This window comes from Apteryx mantelli, chromosome 21 (assembly GCF_036417845.1).
Source record: "Apteryx mantelli isolate bAptMan1 chromosome 21, bAptMan1.hap1, whole genome shotgun sequence".
In the NCBI taxonomy this organism is placed as follows: domain Eukaryota; kingdom Metazoa; phylum Chordata; class Aves; order Apterygiformes; family Apterygidae; genus Apteryx; species Apteryx mantelli.
Window position 1 is genome coordinate 5,489,660 of NC_089998.1, and position 20,000 is coordinate 5,509,659.

Consider the following 20,000-nt stretch of genomic DNA (forward strand, 5'->3'; position numbering starts at 1 on the left):
ACTACTTGTGGCTGTTCAACCGCTGGTGTAATATATTGTGGGTTGACTCCCCTGTCCCCATGTTTTAACTGATAACCAGCCTGTCCTACCATGTAGATCCCTGAGCAATGCAAATAATTTGTAATAGTGTGGAGGTTTTTTGTTTTTGTTTATTTGCTTGCTTGGATCTTGCTTGAATGGGAAATATCTTTACTTAAAAACTATGGCTAAACTGTGACTCTAATAACAGAGATTTCCAAATGTTTGGGTTACATTTGTACCTGTCTGGAGAGTTCTGCACATCACTTAAACTCCGAACAAATTTTTCATTTTTGTTAGGAAAATATCCTTCTTTTTTCTCCTTCTTTCTTTAGAAACATTAAAAAGGATGTCAGAGTTATTTTGGCTGTGTTGCAGAAAATGTAACATACTTCTCTCCACCCTTTTGCTTACAACTTCTACTCTTTGTCCTGTTTGCATATACAAAAGGCAGGACAGTCCTGTGAGGTTGAAACACTCATTCCACTGATTCATCGCTGTAATAAACTTGTCCTTGTTGGAGATCCCAGACAGCTCCCTCCTACTGTAAAATCGCAGGTAAGTGTTCAAACTGTTTGGTCGCTGCTGAGCTGAGACCATGTCAATATTGTCTTTAGGTGTGTGAGTGTAGCTTCTATAGAAATACCTGATGTAGCTTGAAAGTAGTTTCATACACTAGTAAGAAAAGCTGTGGCACCAAAACTTCAGTGCTGCTCTGTTGTACTGTTATGTGAGCTTCAGTCAGTGTTGCATCCTTTAGGGAATGGGGATGGAGACTACCTGTTTGTGGGGGGACTTCCTCACCTACAAAGGTATTTTAAGGATGAACATGTTAGGAGTGTTATCTTGTATCCATCAGTAGGGAGGACTATTTTAAACATCTGATAAAGGAGGAAAAACAGACTGCCTTCTCTGGTAGCACAAATTGTGGGGAGGTTGAGCATTTCTTTAGAGATCTTATCCGCAAAATCTTGCTTTCCATTATTGTTAGTGTATTTAAAATTTTAGTGTGTTGCAACTTGGAGAAAGAAAATGTGTTACTGAAGACTGCACTAACAAGATTCAGACTTACGTAGGTGACCTCTACTGAAATAATAAAAGTACAGATAGAAAACTGAAGTCAAGTAGTTAGGCTGTCAAACTGTTCATCAGTGATTTAGAATCTTAAAATAGCAAATAGTTTAAGTCCAAAAAGTGAGTTCCTATTGTTAATTTTGGACCCGATTCCCCAGAAGTAAATCTTGTCTTCCCTCTGGCAGAAAGCTCAGGACTATGGCTATGATCAGTCCTTGATGGCACGCCTGCACAGACACCTGGAAGCACAAGTGCAGCAGAACATCTTAAGAAGTCTGCCAGTCGTGCAGCTGACTGTGCAGTACAGGATGCACCCTGACATCTGCCTCTTCCCCTCCAATTACGTTTATGGCAGGAGTCTGAAGACTGACAAGTGAGTAGCACTCACAGTGTTCTGCTTTCTGAGCAGAGGCTATTTCAAAGAAAGCTTTTTCACATTCAGGATGTTCTGCATCTAAAAATTCTTGTGGTTGTGGATGAAGATGCTTAATGGGCGAAGACTTACATGCCTTCTCCTGTTAATGCTGGCTATGATGCATGAAATAACTAGGTTACTTTTAAGATTGAACAGATTCCTCGCTGCACAGAGTTCCATCTCAGGCCTCAGTATACACAGATAACAAACGGTGAAAAGTAGGGACTCTGGTGGGAAAAAAAGCTGAAAGTTAATTGTGTTTAATAACCATGTATCAGTTCTTAGGATTTTTTTTTATGGTTACCGAGTGATATCAATATTATTTACAGAGCAACAGAAGAGAACAGATGTTCTTCAGAATGGCCATTCCAGCCTTACCTAATTTTTGATGTAGGAGATGGTCATGAGGAGAGAGACAACGAGTAAGTCCTGTGTTCTGCTCTGCCAAATCTTAGACATGGTAATAATTAATTGCCTGCAGAGGAATCTTCCTTTTTCCTTTATTCTTCTCTGTATGCAGCAAATAGCCAGAACTTCATTTTTGGCTAGACTTGGTTTAATTTTCTGGAAGGCTGCTTTACTGAAACCAGGTGTTAAGTGTTTTTCTTGATATGTAACCGGTTTTAATCCTGGTTTGACTATCTGCTAGGTGCCAGTGTATGCCTTCAGTCTGTGCTAACTGTAATACAGTTTGAGTCCCCGATTTTTTTTTATTTTTATTTTTCCCCTTTCTTAACGACTTGCTTTTCACAGCTGCATACTGAGATGATGCCAGAAGAGGGCAGGCTCAGCCTTCCCCTTCATGTCTCCTCTAAGGGAAAGCAAAGCTGTGGAGCTCTAGGGGAACCTGTAGTGCAGGCTCTCAGTGCAAACATTTTTCATTTTTGCTAACCCCTTGTCAAGGCTTGTTTCAATGTATTTTGAGCATCTATGTGAAAGAGGCTGCAAAAGCTTAAGACATGGGCTTCAACTCACAGTCCCCCTTCAACTTGGCCTGAAGTGTTGAGTTGGAAAGAGCTATCAAACACTTCTCTTTAATGTTTTTCTTTCTTTCTGTCTTGTTCAGCTCTTTTAGTAATCCCCAGGAAGTTAAACTGGTGATGGAATTAATTAAAACAATTAAAGAAAAAAGGAAGGATCTTGGTCTTCGTCACATTGGAGTAATTACCCCTTACAGTGCGCAGAAAAAGAAAATTCAGGAAGAACTAGACAGAGTGTTTAAGAACAACAGGTAAAGAAACCCCTGAGGTTTCAAATAGAACTTTTCTTCTTGCATGTTAGTCCTTTATTTATCCTCTTAAAATTGGAGCAAAATGTCTCAAACTTTTCTATGCTGCCAAAATCTGTACTTAGTTACATCTTTTAAAGGGGACATCCAAGCTTTTTCTTTTAAAACAAGCATGACCTTTTGGATCTTAGCTATTACTTGTATACAAGCTCTGATTATATTGCTGTTCTGAAAAAAGCTGATTTACAGATAAACTTAAAAGTGATTTCTAAGCTACATGGAACTGAACAGCTTTTCAACACTGATCCTGGCCTCAAAAAAGCAACTATTGCTTTAGATTCATATACTGAATCTTTCCATGTTCAGAAGCAGAAGCTTACCCCGGACTATTTTGACAGTTGATCGTTCAGCATAGTGTTTAGGCCATTTATGTCAGTGTATTGCTTAAAAGTTCAACTAATGTAGTTTAGTGGCTTGCTAATTCTTTCTTTAACAGCTCAGGGGAGGTGGACACAGTGGATGCATTCCAGGGGCGAGAGAAAGACTGCATCATAGTGACGTGCGTCCGGGCGAACAGCTCTAAAGGGTCAATTGGGTATGTTTGTCTTCAGTGACTTGCAAGTCCTGGTTACACTGACAGTCTAGATATAGTCATTATATTCTGAATATTAACGATAAAAAAGTTATTAGGGAACAAATTACTACAGCTAGCAAATTAAAAAGTGTCTTAATGCATGAGCTGATGTTACTGGTTTGAGATCTTTGAACAAAAGGTGCATGGAAATGCTAAGTATTCTTCTGCAATGCATACTGATGAATTTGCATGGTTGCCTTAGCCCGTCACTGTTTGTTTGGCAGGATTGGTCTTGGGAACTTGGCTCTTTATGTTAGTGCTGCAGCATTTATTCTCCTTATAGCTTTTTGATATATTGTAACTTTCTGAATGCTGCTCTTCTAAAACGAAATCCTTTTTTTGTGATTTATCACTATCCTATTAATACAGCATTCTCTCCATAAAAGTACTGCTAAATGGTTATATGTCGTCTTAGGAATGTGACTCAGACCAGCTGGATGGTTTGTTCTTAGATCAATGTGTATGCCTTTTGAGGGATAAGGAAGTTCACAGAAACTCTTGACTCTAGATCACAATTTTGATAATTGTATATAAGGTTTTCCCTTTTGAAACAGAAGTAACTAGATATCAGATGTGCTGTTTACTCCCAAACCACTAACAATTGGGTTGATTTGCTTTATTAATAATCTCTGTCATAAAGGTGACTGTTTTAGTTTAAAAAAAGGCATTAGAAATGAGCCTGTCTGTAGTTCATTGTCTTTTCAGCTAATCTATGAGGGGGCTGTTCACAGACAGAATTTTTTGTTTCCATCCACAAAACTTCACAACTTATGTTTCTTTGATATGATTTTCTAATTGCTAGATAAAGGGCTATTAATTGTACAGATCTGTGCTACTTTGGGAAGGGAAAGAACCATTTTTCCATTGAAATCCTACAGTAAACACCAAGGATGCTCTGGGGAAATTTTTAATCTAGTTGATTGTGTTTGGAAACCGAAGGCGGCTATAACCTGCCTGCGCTTTTGGCTGGCGTGTGATTTAACCTCTATTTGTTCTTTTGGAAGAAAACTTTACAACTTACTGTGGTGAAGCTTATACAATAAAGCTTTGGCAGTGTGATACCTTATAGGTTGTACATACTGATGACTTGGGTGTCTGTTTCAAGGTCGGGCTTCGTTGGCAAGGTGCGATGGGAAATTCTGCATCACCACTACCTCTGATCTCGTAGCTGAGCAAAGTATTTCAGTCTCCAGGACTGCTAGTCCAGCATTAAACTTACTCCAAACGTAACTTGAAAAGGGAGGAGAAAGCTCTCCAAGAAATGATACTTAGGGATTTTTTTCTCTTTCCTGAGAAAATGCATCTTGTCTTCCTTCAGTTTTAAAAGCTATTAGGAATATTTAGTTCTCTTTCATCTTTTTTCAGTAACGACTATAACATCTGTGCTGTTGGCTCCACTCCCCTGCTCGGCTTCTTGTCTCTCCACCTTTTTTCCTGCATTGTCCAAATTGTCTGAGATAATTCTGAGGCTTTTGCAGTCTTTACTACAGGTGTGGTGAGATTGCTGAAAAGCAGGTTGCAGTACTGTGGCTGCAGCAGGAGGCATCGTTGTTGGACCTGTTCAAACTAAATTGCATGAAGATTTGACTTTTGTCTTGCGAACTTCATTAGGATAGAATAAGCACTGCTTTTTGGGAGCACTTTCATTAGAGAAGAAATGGTGGATACTAGTTTCACAGAGCTTTTTTTCTCCAAAGATTTGTTGGAAGTTTTGTTAAATAAGTATTAACACAAATCAACCTTTAAGCAGTACATTATGCATTTATTTGTTGAGGTTTTAATGCCTTGTTTTTTTGATCCCACAGAAACAGTCGAGATGTGGTCTGATATTTGTAATATGAAAACTTTCTTTTGCAAGGAATATGCTTTTCAGAACTTGAAACATGACCAAACAAAAGCAAAAATGCTGCATTCTTCTAGTGCAGGTCACCTTTAGAATAAGTAGAATATTCAAGTCCAGCATTTAGTATCTCAGTAGAAAGTTTTCCCATTAATCATACCAAATAGTTCAGTTCAAGTCAAAAAGAAGTTTAAAGTCTTGATAGGTGAAGTGAGTCAAAAGGAGTAAGGCTTTGAGGAACAGTTAAGGAAGCAGTGATCAGCATTAAGAGGAGGTTTGCACTAAGAGAAGAAATATCAGTGGCGAGAGCTGGAGGGCTGGAGTTCCCTGCAAGGAATCAAAGTGCTGAAAGGAGCACACTTCACCCAGAGCCCTTCATGTAAGGCAGGGCTACTGTAGTGGGATCTGGGAATGGTTGATAACTTCCTTCTTTTTAACTACTTGTGTTATCTTCATTTCATTGATTAAACCAACTGTTATCTCCTTATAATATTTAAGTCTCAGAAGAACTTAGTTTTGTCTTGTCACTTAGGTTTCTGGCAAGTCTTCAGCGACTGAATGTTACAATTACCCGGGCGAGATTCAGCCTCTTCATTCTCGGAAGACTAAAAACACTCATGGTAGGTGCAGTGTTACATCTAATGATCCTTTGTGTGATCCACCCTTTTAGGTCAGGTCAGGGATGAGCAAATGAAAACTACTAAAACAGACTATTCCAGTACGTGAAAAGGGAGCCTTTTTAAGTGTGTTGCTAAGTTAGAGCAATGAAAGGCTTGGCTATGATTCTTACAGCTTAAAAAAGTCTCTATTCCTTGCTTCCAAGAAGGAGAGTTAAAAATGGCTCTCCCAATGTTTTTAGCTATTAAATTCTACCACAGTACTTTTAAATTAGAGGATGGCAAGTGCAAAAATCATGTCTACAGGTAAGATAGGATGGTGGTGAAGATGCTTTCCTGCTTGATCATTACTGTTCCTGCAGCTTCAGTTATTGTAGTTGTCAGAAGATATTTGAGCAAGTAAAATTGTTTGTTTTGGTTTTAATCAATCAAAAAAACCAAAACTCACCCTCTTCTGATTTTCAGATTGTGTTTGACACTACTCTGTGTAGTCACATGGTTTCTCAGGATAGTTGTACTCTGAGGCAGGTGTTTCTGAAACAGAACTACATATTTGGGGTACTATAAAGGCCCACCAAATGGGCAGGGAGTGCTCTAGAGTAGACTTAATGTCTGACTGTACTTCACTTATATTCATTGTCAATGGGTGGGGGTTGTTTGATGGCTACACCACTAGAGGGCATTGAAGCTGTTCCTGTTGCACTCGCATTCTGCGTATTCTATGGGCTTCTCTTCGAGCCTTCATAAATACAAGAGTTATCATTTTAAATAGTGGATCACTGATGGTTGAAAGCTACAGCAGCCAGAGTGCCTATTGCTGTTTTGCTTTCAAGTGAAACTTAAATTCTTTCGTTCAAGAAGGATCATAACGGTGATTCCCATGACAGTGGGGTCAGGTACCTTGAGTAAAAGAGGGTGCGCATCCTTCAGCACCTTTGTTTGTATGTGTCGATTTCCTTTTGCTAACTCTTTTCTTTTGTGTGACGGGGGATGTCTTTTTTCCCCTTTTTCTTTTTTAAAGGAAAATAAAGACTGGAATGAGTTGATTCAGGATGCTCAGAGAAGAGGTGCCATTATCAAGACCTCAGACAAAAGCTACAAGAAGGATGCTGCTAAGATTCTGAAGCTCAAGACAACAGTACAGACCCCCCCCTGCCAGCCCCCCACCAAAGCAGGGACAAAGAAAGCTCCTCCGGTGCAGGCTCATTCTCCTGGTGGCAGGAGGGGCGAGCTCACAAATCCAAGGGAGGCCAGCAGTCCGCGGGAACTCTCTGCTCCTGCCGTCCCTGCAGCACCGCAAGGGAGCAGAGGGCTGCAGCAGCCACAGGGGCCTCAGGCTGTGGACTCCAGGAGAGCCCCTGTTTCCACACCAGTGGAGGCTGCAGCACAGCCTGCTGATCGAGAGAAACCACGGGACCCAAGGCTGGCTGGTAGAACAGAGACAAAAGGGAAGGACCAGGTCTCAAAAGACAGCAATCGGTCAGCTCAGGGCAATCTGGGAGCAACAGCACAGCAGGGCCCAGAAGTATCCTCAGCTGTCAGGGATCGGATTTCCAAAACAGAAACTTCTAAGAAGCCCCAACAGACAACGGGACAATCAGACGTGCCTTCCACGTCATCTTATGCAGCTCAGCGAGAGAGTGACTGGAGAGCTTCTTTATCAAAAACCGATTCAAAAACCCATAGTGGAGGAGGTCAAAGTAGTAGCAGTAAGTGGAGCAAAGACAAAGACTATCGTTTTGTAACCAGGAGAGCATCAGATGAATCACCAGAGAGCAAAGACTCAAACAGTGCCAAGCGAAGAAAGACCTTTCACTGACTGCAATATCTTTAGTATTGGCTCATTACTCAAAATCCAGCCCCAGATTTCTGTCTAGCAAGGACTTTTAAGATATTTCATACACCTGGAACTCCCTTATTTTGATACTTCTACAATGAGTAGATTGATCTTTTCCCATCCTGTCACTAATTGCAAAGAGACTTTATACCTGACGGTTGATAACTTTGAGCTTTTGAACAAAAAAGTTGGGTTAGCTGCATTGCTTGGAAGGGCAGTGAATTTTGTCATCTAGGAAGCTGAGATTGTAAATGTTTAATGATGTATATTTGTACAGTATAAAATTATTTTAAGATTTAATTTGGCAGGTATATAGCTGCTTGTTTCCTTGTGCAAATGCTAATTTCATAGTGATGCAATTTTTTTATGAAGAACCCAAGCAAAGCAAAAAAAAAAAAAAAAAAAATCCAGCCAGTCTTCTTTTTCCCTTTGTCCTAGTAAGTCTAATTTATTTGATAGCAAACAATGAATTTTGGAAAGACGGTAGCAGTGATTCTTCCTCATGTTCTACTGGTGCCTCAGGGAAGACTGAGGGCAGATGAACATAGGTTGAATGGAGAAAATTCTACTTATTTTGTATATTTTATTGCCTGTTTTTTATAGGAACAAAAGAGCTTATGTTTATACAAATGTGCCTTGAGTTTTGTTCTTGCTGCTGCTTCATCAGCTGGAATCTGTTGTCTTTTTGCAGTGGTGGTACAAACTGTGGATTAAAGCCTATGAGGTCTGTTTGGGCTTGATGAGTCCATGTGATGAGTGATCAGCAGGACTATGGAATCTCAGTCAAAGATCTACTTAATGATAATGAGACTTGAATTTCTTTCTATAGAGCTCTTGGAGATCTACAGAGATAAAAAGGGCAAGCAGTTAGTTCTCAGTGTTATTACTGGATTCTGTTCACTGTGTTGATGTAGAATACATAACCAGTAAGGGGGCAGGGAGGGGAGCGGTTGTAACTTTTTTTTAAGAAAGCCATAATACTGGCTTTAAGAAAGCCATAACATCTCACCGTAACACTTCCATAATCAGAGTGGAATTATTTCTGGTAAGAATGCCTTTGGGTCACTGTGAAACATTGTTTTTTCTTTCCGGAGTAGAGCACATCTGTCTCGAGCAAGTGACTAGCAGCATTTCCTATGCACACTATTTTGCCTGGAGACAGTCTAGCACGCTTCTGCTTGCGAGTTCAGCACCTTTCTAAATTAATGCAAGCTGGGGGTATTGTGTGCGGGCCAGACTGCTATCTCCATGCATCTGTGTTAAAATACAACCTGCTATGACCCAGGCAGTATCCTGTCGTCCCTTTCTAACTCCGACTCGAGAAGGGATGTTAGTGGTGTGCCTGACTTCTTGTGCTGTGGCCTAATGCTCTAAGGAATAGAAAGATGCCATCAATCTTTTGTGTGCGGAGTCCGGTAAGTTTTAAGTGAATTTTACACCTGAAAATCAAGACCTGTCACATAATTGGGGACAGGTTCTGGTATGCTGACCTACTGAGTAACTTGTGCTTAACCACTACATGAGGGTGTCTTGGTTCCGTGACTGCAGAATGAGCTGCCAGACTTCTCTGGCCAGAATTTAACCATTATCGTTACCTGTGTTTCAGTCCTGACACATTCATTGCAAAGATTAGTGTTAACTTTGTTCTTTTAACCAACTGACAAATAGGTATGTGTGATACAGTTCACCAAAATACAGATGGCAAAAATAAGGTAGCAGTTTAAATTAACAGTAATTGCCAGTATAACTTGTTTAATGTATCCAAGCACCGAACAGATGTTTTTTACTAGCAACAACTGAGTAGTAGGTGTGTTGGAAGGCTTTTAGCCACTGTATGTGCTTGTCCTGCTCACAGTGCTATGGTATGGAGAATTTAAGATAATAAGGGAAAATTCTGACCTTCAAGATGCCCTTGAAGTGAAATCAGTACATGGTGCAGTGTTTAAGAATTACACTTTGGGCCCAACGCTGCAGTTTATTCATTATATTGCAATCTTAATTGCTTCACTGAACCCTGACCCTCTCTTGTCAGCAGGATATGCACCTCTAAAACTGTTGTGACTGTTCCTTACGGTATGTACCTTGAGTGAGAAGGAAGGTGGTTTGAATTAATCTTATTGTCATGAATTGGACATTGCTGTCGTTCCCAGATCACAGAATCCATGCCCTAAGTGTTATCTCCCTTCATGTTAATAGGAATACTTTAAAATACTGTCTTCATGTAAACCTCTTGGCTCTTCTCATCACTGCTATGTCAACTGCCTGCTGCTTCTACTTAGCACACTAAAAAGGCTGCTATTCTGCAAACTGCTGTAAGATCCTGTAGCTATGGTGGAGGCCATGTAGTCTGTATTTATATTAATAAAGTAAAGGCAGCAACAGTGTGAATGAAGAAATGTGCTTTTCTGGCCATTAAATAGAACTTTGTCAAGGAAACATATTTCAAAAACTTCCCTTCTAGTTTCTTTTCTGCTTAATTTGTGTTTCAGAATATACATTTCTCTTGAGAACTCTACTTGCCACATGCTGGAAGGAATTTTGTTTTAACATTTCATTTCTCTTGTATTAGGTGCACAAAGCATAGGTCATATAATTTTATAATTCCTGTATTTTTCCATAAAACATCATTTATAAGGAATGGTCAGGTGGCTCAAGCTTTTTTTTCTTTGCCCCCCCCCTTTTTTTTTGCTTTTTTTCTTCTTCCTCCCCCCTCTGGTTTAATACTAGATTTATTTTATCAGACTTAAGTTGTCAGTCTTTCAGCAGTAGCTTATTCCTACCATATCAGTCTGTACTGTTAATGTTGTATTCTTGAATAAAACTCTTTGGGTTGTTTGCACTTGGAACACTTCTCTCTCTTCACATATAAGTCAGAGTAGGTTTGCAGTTTTAATTCACTTTTTTCCTCTTTATATTTTGGTCAAACAGGTAAAGTCAGCTCCAAAGCATATTTCTCATTGGTTCAAGTGAAATCTCCACTGGGGTACAAGCAGATACAGTACTATTTAGATAGCTTCTTCTCTGCTGTTTCCATTTTGTGTTTATATAATGCCATCCTGAGTACTGATGGACAGTCCTATTTGTAAGCTATGAGTGTAGATTTGCTTTGTTTATTCTTACGTATTCTTGTCTCCGAACCAGTGAAAGTCAGAGGTTGTTCAGTGATTCTTTTTTGCTAAATTGTGGAAGTCAGAAAAATCAGTAAAGAACACAGAACTTGATGTAAAACAGTTTAATTGGACTTTGTGCCAAAAAAGCTTTGGAATAAGAAGCATTTGGGTTTTCATACAGAGACTTCCATTCTTCCAAGCTTGGCAGCTTAATTCCCAGCGCAAAACCAGTTCCCTATGCAGTACTACTAGTCACTTGATGCCATTAAGATGGGAAAATTTCTTGTAAACGTTGGACTATATTTTGTTCAAAGTACCCCCCCCACACACACCCTTTTTAAACCCTTTGGCTGTACGCGGAATAGGTGACTTTCTAGAAAAGGTGAAGTTATCATTCTGTTCATTCATTTCTCCTTTAAGGTTTACCCTAACTGATTTCCATGTCATCACTGCAAACTACGGACATGTGAGAATAAACCAGAGCCATATGTATAATGATGATATCCAAATGGTTACTTGCCTAGTGAGGGTTTTTTTTTCTTACCTATGTGTCACTGTACCTGCACTATGGTGTAGGGTGCTGGCCGAAATACTGGGGACTTCATTGGTCTGCTGGCCAGCCGGAGGAAAACGAGCAGTTTGCAGGAGCATTAACCCAGTCTGGGAAGCATAGTGGCGGGAGGGCTTTCATGGCTTTGGGTGATGGTGGTAGCCACGAAGGTGTCTGAGTAATGCTGAGAGCTGGTGATGTCTCTGTGTTGTGAACAGCAGTCATGAGGGCAGCGAAATGCTGCTGAGAGGAGGTCTAAGCACACCTGAGAGCATCAGCATCTCCCCCCAGTCTCTTGCTACACTCCCGTTGCGGTGAGGGGATGCCCTTCTTCCCTGCTGCCTCCTAGATAAGGTGAGGGCAGTGACTAGTTAGCGGTGGATGGAAGCGTAGGGGTTGGAGACTGAGCTGGGTATGTGTGAGCTGCGTACGGATTGGCAAGGCACTTCGTCTCTTCCCCTTGCTAGTCCATAAAACAGAAATAACCCCTGCCCCTTCTATACTGACGCTACGGAAGTACTGAGGGGTCTGTGTTTCTAGAGCAAGAAAGACGTAGTGACAGAACATGTACTGATTAAGGGCGAACAACGCTCTTAGGACCAGGTGGTATCTAAAAAGTAACATGGAAAAACAGTAATTTCACGGTTGGGACTTCTTTGCAGTTACTGAAGTGTGATGAGATGCTGCAGTTACTCTTGAATGTACAAGAGGAGAGACTGAAGCGGCCAACAGCTGAAGGTGGGCTGTTCATTCACAGACTATTGACTGTAGCAATTCCAAGGATAAGCAGAACCGTGGTCCTAAAAATGCAAGACGTTCTCTCTCGTCTGCATGAATAAATGATGGATGAAATGACTGCTGTATTGTAAATGGAATTTATAATGTTAACAATATAATACAATCTCTTGCCACAATGGGTCCGTTCCCAACTCATATATAAGGTCTCCTTTCTTGTCTTTTTAAAATGCTTGGAAAGGAGCCCAGTGCGTTATTCTTCACAAATAACTGTAAGCTAGCAGTCTTGTACACTGAATATTGCTGATACATGAGCCCTCCTAGCCATATGTAGCTGTCTGCGAAGGCCTTGACTAATTTTCCACTAACTCCCAGGCAAATAGTGGTGGAAATGAAAATGAAGGTAGTTTGAGTGCACATTACATTTGGCACTGTGAAAATGTAGAAAAAACTTGTTTTATAGCCTGGCAGGCTACACTGATGTGACTGTCCAATTTTTCAGATTTCACTTGTATCAAGAACGAACTCCTTTCTTTGCTGCTAAGAAATCACATCAATTTCCCTCCTTATTTTAATCCCCAAAATACTGTGGAGAGGGGTGGGATAGAGGTGGTGCAATCTAGTATTGTTGCTGCCCAGGATAGAACATAGCCAAGGGGCAAAACCAGGTGTGTTTAGGCTTGCTTCCCATGTTTCACCCTGCAGCGAAACTTCTTATGATACCTAGGCAATCCAAACGATACAGGGGCCTTTCGGACGGTCTGAAGCTCTCCTCTGCATCTCAAATTGGAGTGTGCCATTTTTGCACAGTTTGCGCAATAGTGGCCAAACGCTCCAAATCCCTGCCAGAAGGGCTCCGAGAAAATGGTGATATCAATATCTAGAATCCAGGGCCACTCTTATTTCTGGCAGGAATGCTCAGCTCCTCCTTTTTACGTTATTTTCGTTGGAGGCTTTTCATCGACATCAATTATAATACAGAATTGGTTGGCAGGACCATTTATTACAATACCAATCATGTGTTGATTCTCTTGCTGCTGCAGTCTGCACAAGGCTCTTTAAGAATTGCTCCAGCAGATGAGATGCCTGCCTTCCGAATCTTTAAAAAACAAAGAACATACCTGGTAAGTGCTGACGGACTGAGATTGTTTTTCCCCCTCCTTTTGTCTCCAGCTCAGAAGCTGCAGGCTTAACATTTCATCTGATGAGTGAGCAAATATGCATAAAGCCAGACTACTGTTGACTTCTCTGCAGCTGGGACTACAGACTCGCCCTGGCCACAGCAGTCCGTCGCGTCAGGCAAGAGACTGTGGACTCTTGTTGCCTGGGGCTTCTGAGCATACAGCTCCAACAGAACTCTAAATAGTTAAAATCGGAGTAGAATTGGAAGTAAATAAGAAAAATCAAAAGTTCTGCTTGTACTGTTTGAAGAGGCTGCTGATTTTTGCAGAGAGAAGTAGAATTTAAATGCTTTTTCAAATGAGTCAAATGCTGGCTGCGTGCAGGCGGGGGGATATGCATGGAAACCTCTTGAAAGAGCACAAGTGGCTTTTCTCGGAAAGAGAAGTACCTTTTGGTTAACCTTTCCACAAGTAAAGTGTCAAGCTCATTGGACACCGCCTTCCATTTAAAAGCATTAACTGATGCACAAATGGCTTCAGCTTAAAGATGATGAACTTTTGGATCTGCAGGTACATCTGGGAAGGTTTTTTCGGTATTTCGGTAATGCTGTAGTCTCTTTATGTAGACGCCTGTGTGGTCGCAGATGTCTGCACTTAATGGGCCTTCAGCACCAAAGTTTTCAGTAGCTTTAAATTTTTTTTCTTAAACACCGCATTTAAGGTTTGTGGGGGATTTTTCTATCTTGGGATGACTTCTGTTGCTTGATCACAAGCTCCCCAGCACCACTGGACAGGTAAAGTGGTATCCTAAACCGGAACAGGCAGAGCCAGCTTTGCATCTGAGCTTGAAGGTGAGGTCTACTGCCCAGTCTGCAGCCAGAGCTAAAAAGGACTTAACTAGAGGCATCTTTAAAATTCACTCTTTTGGCTTTGCTCTTGCTCATAGTCAATAGGCCAAGTAATTTCTTCTGGGAGATGAAGCATGTTGTATTTGTCCTTTTTGACAATTACAGTTTTACAGAGGTGTTTGCTTCTGCACAGCCAGCAAGAGCCGAAGAGCGGTGTAAGCAGTATGGAGGGTGACTTGTGTTTTCCTCCCATCTCCTTCACCATTTCTCAGGTGCGGTGCCAATCCTGCTGCGGCTATGCCAAAGGCCAACTTCCTCCTCCTGGTCGCAGTCACGGAGCTTTGTTTGGGCTTCAGTTAAAGAAGGCCTAGGACTGAATCTTCCTGTGGCAATGTGTGTTCACGGGAATGTTGAAGCCAGTTATGTTTCTTTTAAAAAACAAAACACAACCAATGACAAAAAAAACCCACCCCCAAAAGGTCTAGTTTTAGTGAAATACCACCTACAGCCACCTTCGCGCTCTGGCTGTTGTGAGCTTTGTTACATTCCTCTGTGGTTATTTGCTGCGGGAACTTGGTGCTTCTCTTGCTGCTTGGAGCCATCTCCCTTGCTTCCAATAAAAGCATGCGTTTGCAGGGAATCAGCCGGCCACGGTGTTTGTCTGGGATACAGCTTTATGAAGTAGTAAATTTTCTGTTGCTTAATCTAATTTTCTAGAGAAAAACACTAGTGCTGGGAAAGGAGAATGTGTGTTTCACCTTCCAGAAGTGCCATTAGAGATCTTGATCTTGTTACAGACTGTTCTACGCTATTACTTATAAGAATAGTAACCTATGAGGGTTTTAAATATATCTTGATAAGAAAGTACGAAGAAAGAGCAAGTGTCAATAACAACAGACAGCAACCGACTGCCTTAAAGAAAGGGAGGAAATGGTAGTGTCAACCCGCTGCCTTACTGATCAAATCTCAGCGGGGTCATTTTAACCCTCATTTCTTTTGTGATGAAGTAACTAAGTCCTGTGACCTTCCTCTGTAATGTTAAATGCAGAAGTCCTGCCTGCTCAGAGCATGCACCCAATTTATTTGTGACGTTTTGACACGAGTGTCTGCCCCATGCTTTTTATTCCAATTTTCTTCTCCTTTTACAAAGTGCTAGTTCACTGCCCCCATCCCCGTAGAGGGGGCTGTGATTTGGTGGCTCTGGCTACGCACACGGTTTCTACAGTGTCAGACTGGAAGATGCTGCAGGCTCTTGGGCCTTTGAACATTTGGCTACTCCCAATGATAAGAGCTGTAGGGACAGGACCATGCCTAGAGGACAGAGCATTGAAGCAGAAGGGCCACTGCTAAACAAACTATCGCAGTAGCACTCTGGGTAAAGACACCAGCCCTGGAAACGCTGGTGGAGGGCTCAAGCCTGGATTGCACAGAGCTCCTGGGCTAGCTCAGAAAAAGAGCAGGCTGGAGCCAGCGGTGGCAGGACCTGAGGGCTGCTCCCTTGTCATGAAAACTAGCGCAGAACTGAAAGCACTATGGGGTGGTGGGGATGTCTCTACTCCTCTTAATCCTCCCCTCACCTCAGCTCCCGGCTGGGCAACTCTTTGGCCATGACAGACTCCAAGCTCTTGAGTGGATGGAAGATTCCAGTTGTCCCAATTTTTGAGTTATATGATTTGTCTCTGGTTTCTCCTGCCCCCTTTTCTCTGGTTGCAGCATATTTATGAGCTTTAAATAAGTTGATCTGGCCCCTGCAAGTTCTTTATTGAAGTCCCAGGCTGTGGCTGCCTAAAGATATTCAAAATAGACAACTTCTTCTGCAAAGGTTCGGCATGACACCAGCTCTGTGGGGTGCAATGGGTTTGGACAGCTGAGGTCCCCCTGGAGAAGCATCCCTGGACTATCCAGCCTTCTCCTACTGCAGCCTCCTTTGGAAATGGCACTTCAGGACGAGATCAATGCTTAATATATAATCCAGGCTTTGTTAATTGTCTACAGTTAGCAGTCTAATCTAGGTTCAGCAAAGTAATTAGGAGAAATAATTAACACTTCTCAGTGATGAAACAACCTCTCTCCCCCCCTCCCCTCTCCCTCACCAGGTAGTGCACCTTGGTAGTGACTCAGAAAACACAAGAGGACATTATGAATCAAAAAATAAGTCTTTACCTGTAATTAACTGTGCACACAAAAAGGAAAACGTGGTGATCAAGCAGCAATTAATAGTTGCTTTACTGTAGGAGGATACACCATAATCAAATGCTCATGGCAAAATGTCCCTTTAAGGGGTGGTTCTTTTATAACATTTAGTCCAAATAAAAATAAGTCTCTACCAAAAGAAGTAACTGAACCGTACACTATACGGAAATGTGTGGATAAGACACTGCGCTCCTCACATACCATGTGCCTAATGGCCCGTGCTCTCCGTAAGTGCAAGAAAGGAAAACCCAGCCATGAAAACACAAAATCAATGCAGCAACTAGAGCTGTAGGCAACAGTGGGTGTAGGGCTGGGCCGGGCCACGCCAGCGGTGGGACGTGGGGCGACGCAGCAAGGATGGACCAGAGAGTCCCTCTTCCCTCCCTCCCCTTCCCCTACCTGCTACGGGGCTCTGGAGTTATGACGGGCTCTTACAAAACGGGACACTAGGAAGGGAGGGAAAAAAGAAAAAAAAAACAAAAACCAGCCTATACCAAAATAAATAATAATAAAAAATAATATCCCTTGGATTGCGGCACTGTGTTGCCAGGGTCCCTGTGGCCCGGGTCGCCCCGTGCAGAGGAGGGGAGGAGAGCGTCCCCGCGGCGCGGTCCCCTCTGCCGCTCGGCGGCCGGCTCCGCGCTGCAGCCCGCTCCGCCCGGGGCCGGGGCGGTTTGGTGGCCGGCGGTCAGCGCCCGATTTTCTGCGTACCTCTCTGCTTGGCAAGCGGACCGAAAGACGTTGCGCAAGTCCTAGCGGGAAGGAAGGCCGCCGGTTTCCTTAGTCCCCCCGGGTCCTCCGGTGGCGTGCCTGGACCGGGCTGCCTCCGGTGCAGGCTTCAGAGGTCCGCCCAGCCCCGCAGCTGGAGGGCCAGCGCGCCGAGGAGGAGGGTGCCGAGGCCGGCGCGGGCGCCGGGGGCGGCGTCGCAGTCCTTCCTGTCGGCGTCGCACCGGGGCTGCTGGCACAGGACCCCCTTGAAGCCCGCCGGGCAGAGGCACCGCTGGTTCTGGTAGCAGGTGCCACCGTTCTGGCAGAGCAGGAGCTCGTCGTCGCAGACGTTGGCTGCGAGGCGGGAGGGAAGGACGCGGGCGTTAGTCTGCGGCGCGATAAACCCCCCAGCCGCCCCTCGGGGTTAAATTATCCGACCTGCCGGCACCGGGTAATTTAACCTCCAAGGCCAAAGGAGCAGATGGGATCTGCAAGCTTCAGGGGCAAAACTAGCAAGTGATAGAGGATTTGCAAGGAAGGGCTGGAGACTTAGGGCTGTTCTCATGCCGGACCCTGAAGGACATGGGGCAGCTGAGCAGGAGGTGCTGAAGATCCCCCTTAGGTCCAGACCCATCTCGCCTCTTGCTTTCTGTCCCCAAGGTAGGTCCATCCCTGAGGCAGGTCTGTCCCCAACCCTTCTGGCGTCCCTCTGGCCCGCTGTGCGCTGTGTGCCGGGGTACTCACGGAAACAGCCCTGTCTCCAGTAGTAGTTGGGCAGGCAGTCATCGCACTTGGGTCCCGTGGCGCCTTCCTTGCATTCACAGTAGCCGGTCTCGTTGCAGCGGTCGTGCACGGAGCCGATCTGGTTGCAGTTACACTCTGCCCGGAGACAGGGCTGTTAGTCCCCCCGTCAGGTCCTGCCCGTGGGACCTGCTGCTGCCTCGACGTGGGCACCGGGGGACATCGGAAACACCTGGCCAAGGGCCAAGCCATTGCCAGAGCTGCGAGCGAGCGAGCCCCAGGAGGGCTCAGAGCTGCTCCTAGTGGAACAGTATTTTTGACCCACGTTGGCGAGGGGGTATCTGGGCTTTCAGGGCGGAGATGCCTCGGAGGGCTGCAGCAGCCCTGCATGGATGCATGTCCCTCAAGGGAGGACCTGAGCGGAAGCCCACCATGCAGAGCGAGGCCCTGCGAGCTCGTGGCCTGGCTAAGTCCACCCGCGCCGCCGCGGTGCGCTCACCTATGCAGACGTTCTCGTCGTCCAGCTCGGCCGAGCTGTTGCGGTAGAAGCCCAGGCGGCAGTGCTGGCAGTGCTGGCCCCGCGTGTTGTGCTTGCAGCTCACGCAGGTCACCACGTTCAGGAAGTCGATGTAGCTGCAGCGGTTGGAGTGGCCGTAGCACTCGCAGTCTGTGGGGAGGAGGAGGAAGAGGGAGCTGGGGAGGCCGCGCCAGGGCAGCCCGCGCGAGGGGGCTGTGAGCGGGCTGGGGCAGTAGGTCCCTTGCATGGTGAGGGAGGCAGCTCTTGTCTGTCCCAGGACACAGTTGCTTTAAGGAAAGCCCTACTTAGGGGAGCAACCAGCAGAGTGGAGTTAGGTGCTAATTAGAGAGCTGTCTGGTTGAGGAGGAGAGCCCAGCTCGGTGCCTGGAGGTGGAGGTGTAGGGGTCTTGCTGGGCTGGGCTGGACATGGTGTCCCCAGCTGGTGCAGGGCTTGGACCCCCTCATGGGGCTCGGCTATCGGGCTGAGGCCGGTGGAGGATGTGACAGCACTTGCTGGTAACAGGAAGGTCCTGAGCAAGGCTGAGATGGAGCTGAAGCTGCCGTGTGCCCAGGTAAATCCCTGCTGGCCTGTCCCACCCGTGTCCCTTCTCGGCATGGCCGGGGCTGCTGCCTTCCCCCGCTCCCTTGGCCAGGCCATGCTCCCTGAGATCTCCCGAGCTGGACGTGTGTGCTGTGGCTCTTGGGTTAAATGCTTTGGTTGAGCTTAGTAAGGCTTAAAACAAGTGTATGCAAGGAGTGGCTTGTGTGGGGTCCTTGGAGAGAGGGCAGGGAAGCGGAGCAGCCTGGTGCAACGCGGGGGAGCCCCGCAGCGGCTGCCGGGGCAGGGAGATCGCCCCCACCACCACCAAGGGCTGCCCCAGCGTATGAGGCCGTTTTGGACCACCGTATCGCTCAGCTGTGGCTGCAGGTAGGAAGACGGCCACCCAGGTTTAATTTCCAGCCAGAGGCATCTTGATTAGTTGCTTCTTGTGCCTGCTTTTTGTTAGACACCATGACTCAGGGTGGCGAAGGTCTCGCCATGCTGGCAGTGTTACGGCTCTGGGTGATGGCTTGCCTGGGAGTTTGCAAGGACAACACAGGAGGCGAGGAGGTACCCCCAGGTGTGCCACGGTACTGCCGTCCTGGCCAGGATGCATCCCAGCATGGAGGATGGCGGGGGCAGAGAGCACCCTAGCCAGCTCTGAGCTTCCTCGCGTTTGAGGAGGAGGAGGGAGGCTCAGAGCTGGGGTTGTGGTCCAAGCGTTAAACATGCAAGGATGGCAGGGAGATGGGAGGCGGGAGGCAAGGATGTGGGCTGACATGCACGTAGGTTTGGAGATTCGTGTCAATGAGATGAAGACCAGGGAAGGTGGAGCAGGGCAGAGGTTTCCCCTCGGTTCGTGGCTGCCTGAGGAGGAACTGAGAGTCGGTTGTAATCCTGACCCTCCACGAAATATCTTCTGCCTGTTTGACCAACAGCCTAAGGATTTCAGCTCAAATGCTTCTGGCTGCTGCAGTTCACGAGCATCAATTCACCCGAGGCACTCACTCTCGCCTGCGGCTCATCCGAGCCTTGTACGGACAAACCCTCCCCACCTTTTCCACGTCTGAAACTGCTGAATCACATCGCGCCGGTGAGGGCGAGGAGCCCCGGCGCCGTCAGCGCTGAGCTCCCTCCTCTTACCTTCGTACGTCTCTATAGGAGCCACGGGGCCAGAGTCTGGTTTGAGCCGGACGAGTTTTGAGGTCTTTGAGGACGCTTAAGAAAAACCAGAGACATGCTTTTTCTCAGCGCTTTAGCCCCGCTCTGCGCG

General features: G+C 45.1%; 2 protein-coding genes across 5 annotated transcripts in view; one reads left to right on the forward strand and one right to left on the reverse strand.

The window, feature by feature from the left end:
• Window positions 1–8,392, forward strand: part of SETX (senataxin) — a 33,305-nt gene extending 24,913 nt beyond the window's left edge. For all 3 annotated transcript variants that reach the window (XM_067308967.1, XM_067308968.1, XM_067308969.1), the window contains 7 exons: window positions 469–576; window positions 1,278–1,465; window positions 1,837–1,929; window positions 2,574–2,738; window positions 3,232–3,330; window positions 5,742–5,829; window positions 6,848–8,392. In XM_067308967.1, the coding sequence (XP_067165068.1) occupies window positions 469–576; window positions 1,278–1,465; window positions 1,837–1,929; window positions 2,574–2,738; window positions 3,232–3,330; window positions 5,742–5,829; window positions 6,848–7,645 (1,539 nt within the window). In that variant the 3' untranslated portion in view covers window positions 7,646–8,392. The remainder of the gene's footprint in view (window positions 1–468; window positions 577–1,277; window positions 1,466–1,836; window positions 1,930–2,573; window positions 2,739–3,231; window positions 3,331–5,741; window positions 5,830–6,847) is intronic.
• A 7,803-nt stretch (window positions 8,393–16,195) lies between these two features.
• Window positions 16,196–20,000, reverse strand: part of NTNG2 (netrin G2) — a 44,708-nt gene continuing 40,903 nt past the window's right edge. Inside the window, exons 11-14 of one of the 2 annotated variants that reach the window (XM_067308881.1) lie at window positions 19,871–19,945; window positions 18,169–18,336; window positions 17,673–17,807; window positions 16,196–17,282 (exon numbers count right to left, since the gene is read on the reverse strand). In XM_067308881.1, coding sequence (XP_067164982.1) covers window positions 17,059–17,282; window positions 17,673–17,807; window positions 18,169–18,336; window positions 19,871–19,945 — 602 coding nt within the window. In that variant the 3' untranslated portion in view covers window positions 16,196–17,058. The remainder of the gene's footprint in view (window positions 17,283–17,672; window positions 17,808–18,168; window positions 18,337–19,870; window positions 19,946–20,000) is intronic. The other variant, XM_067308880.1, reaches the window with a different exon arrangement.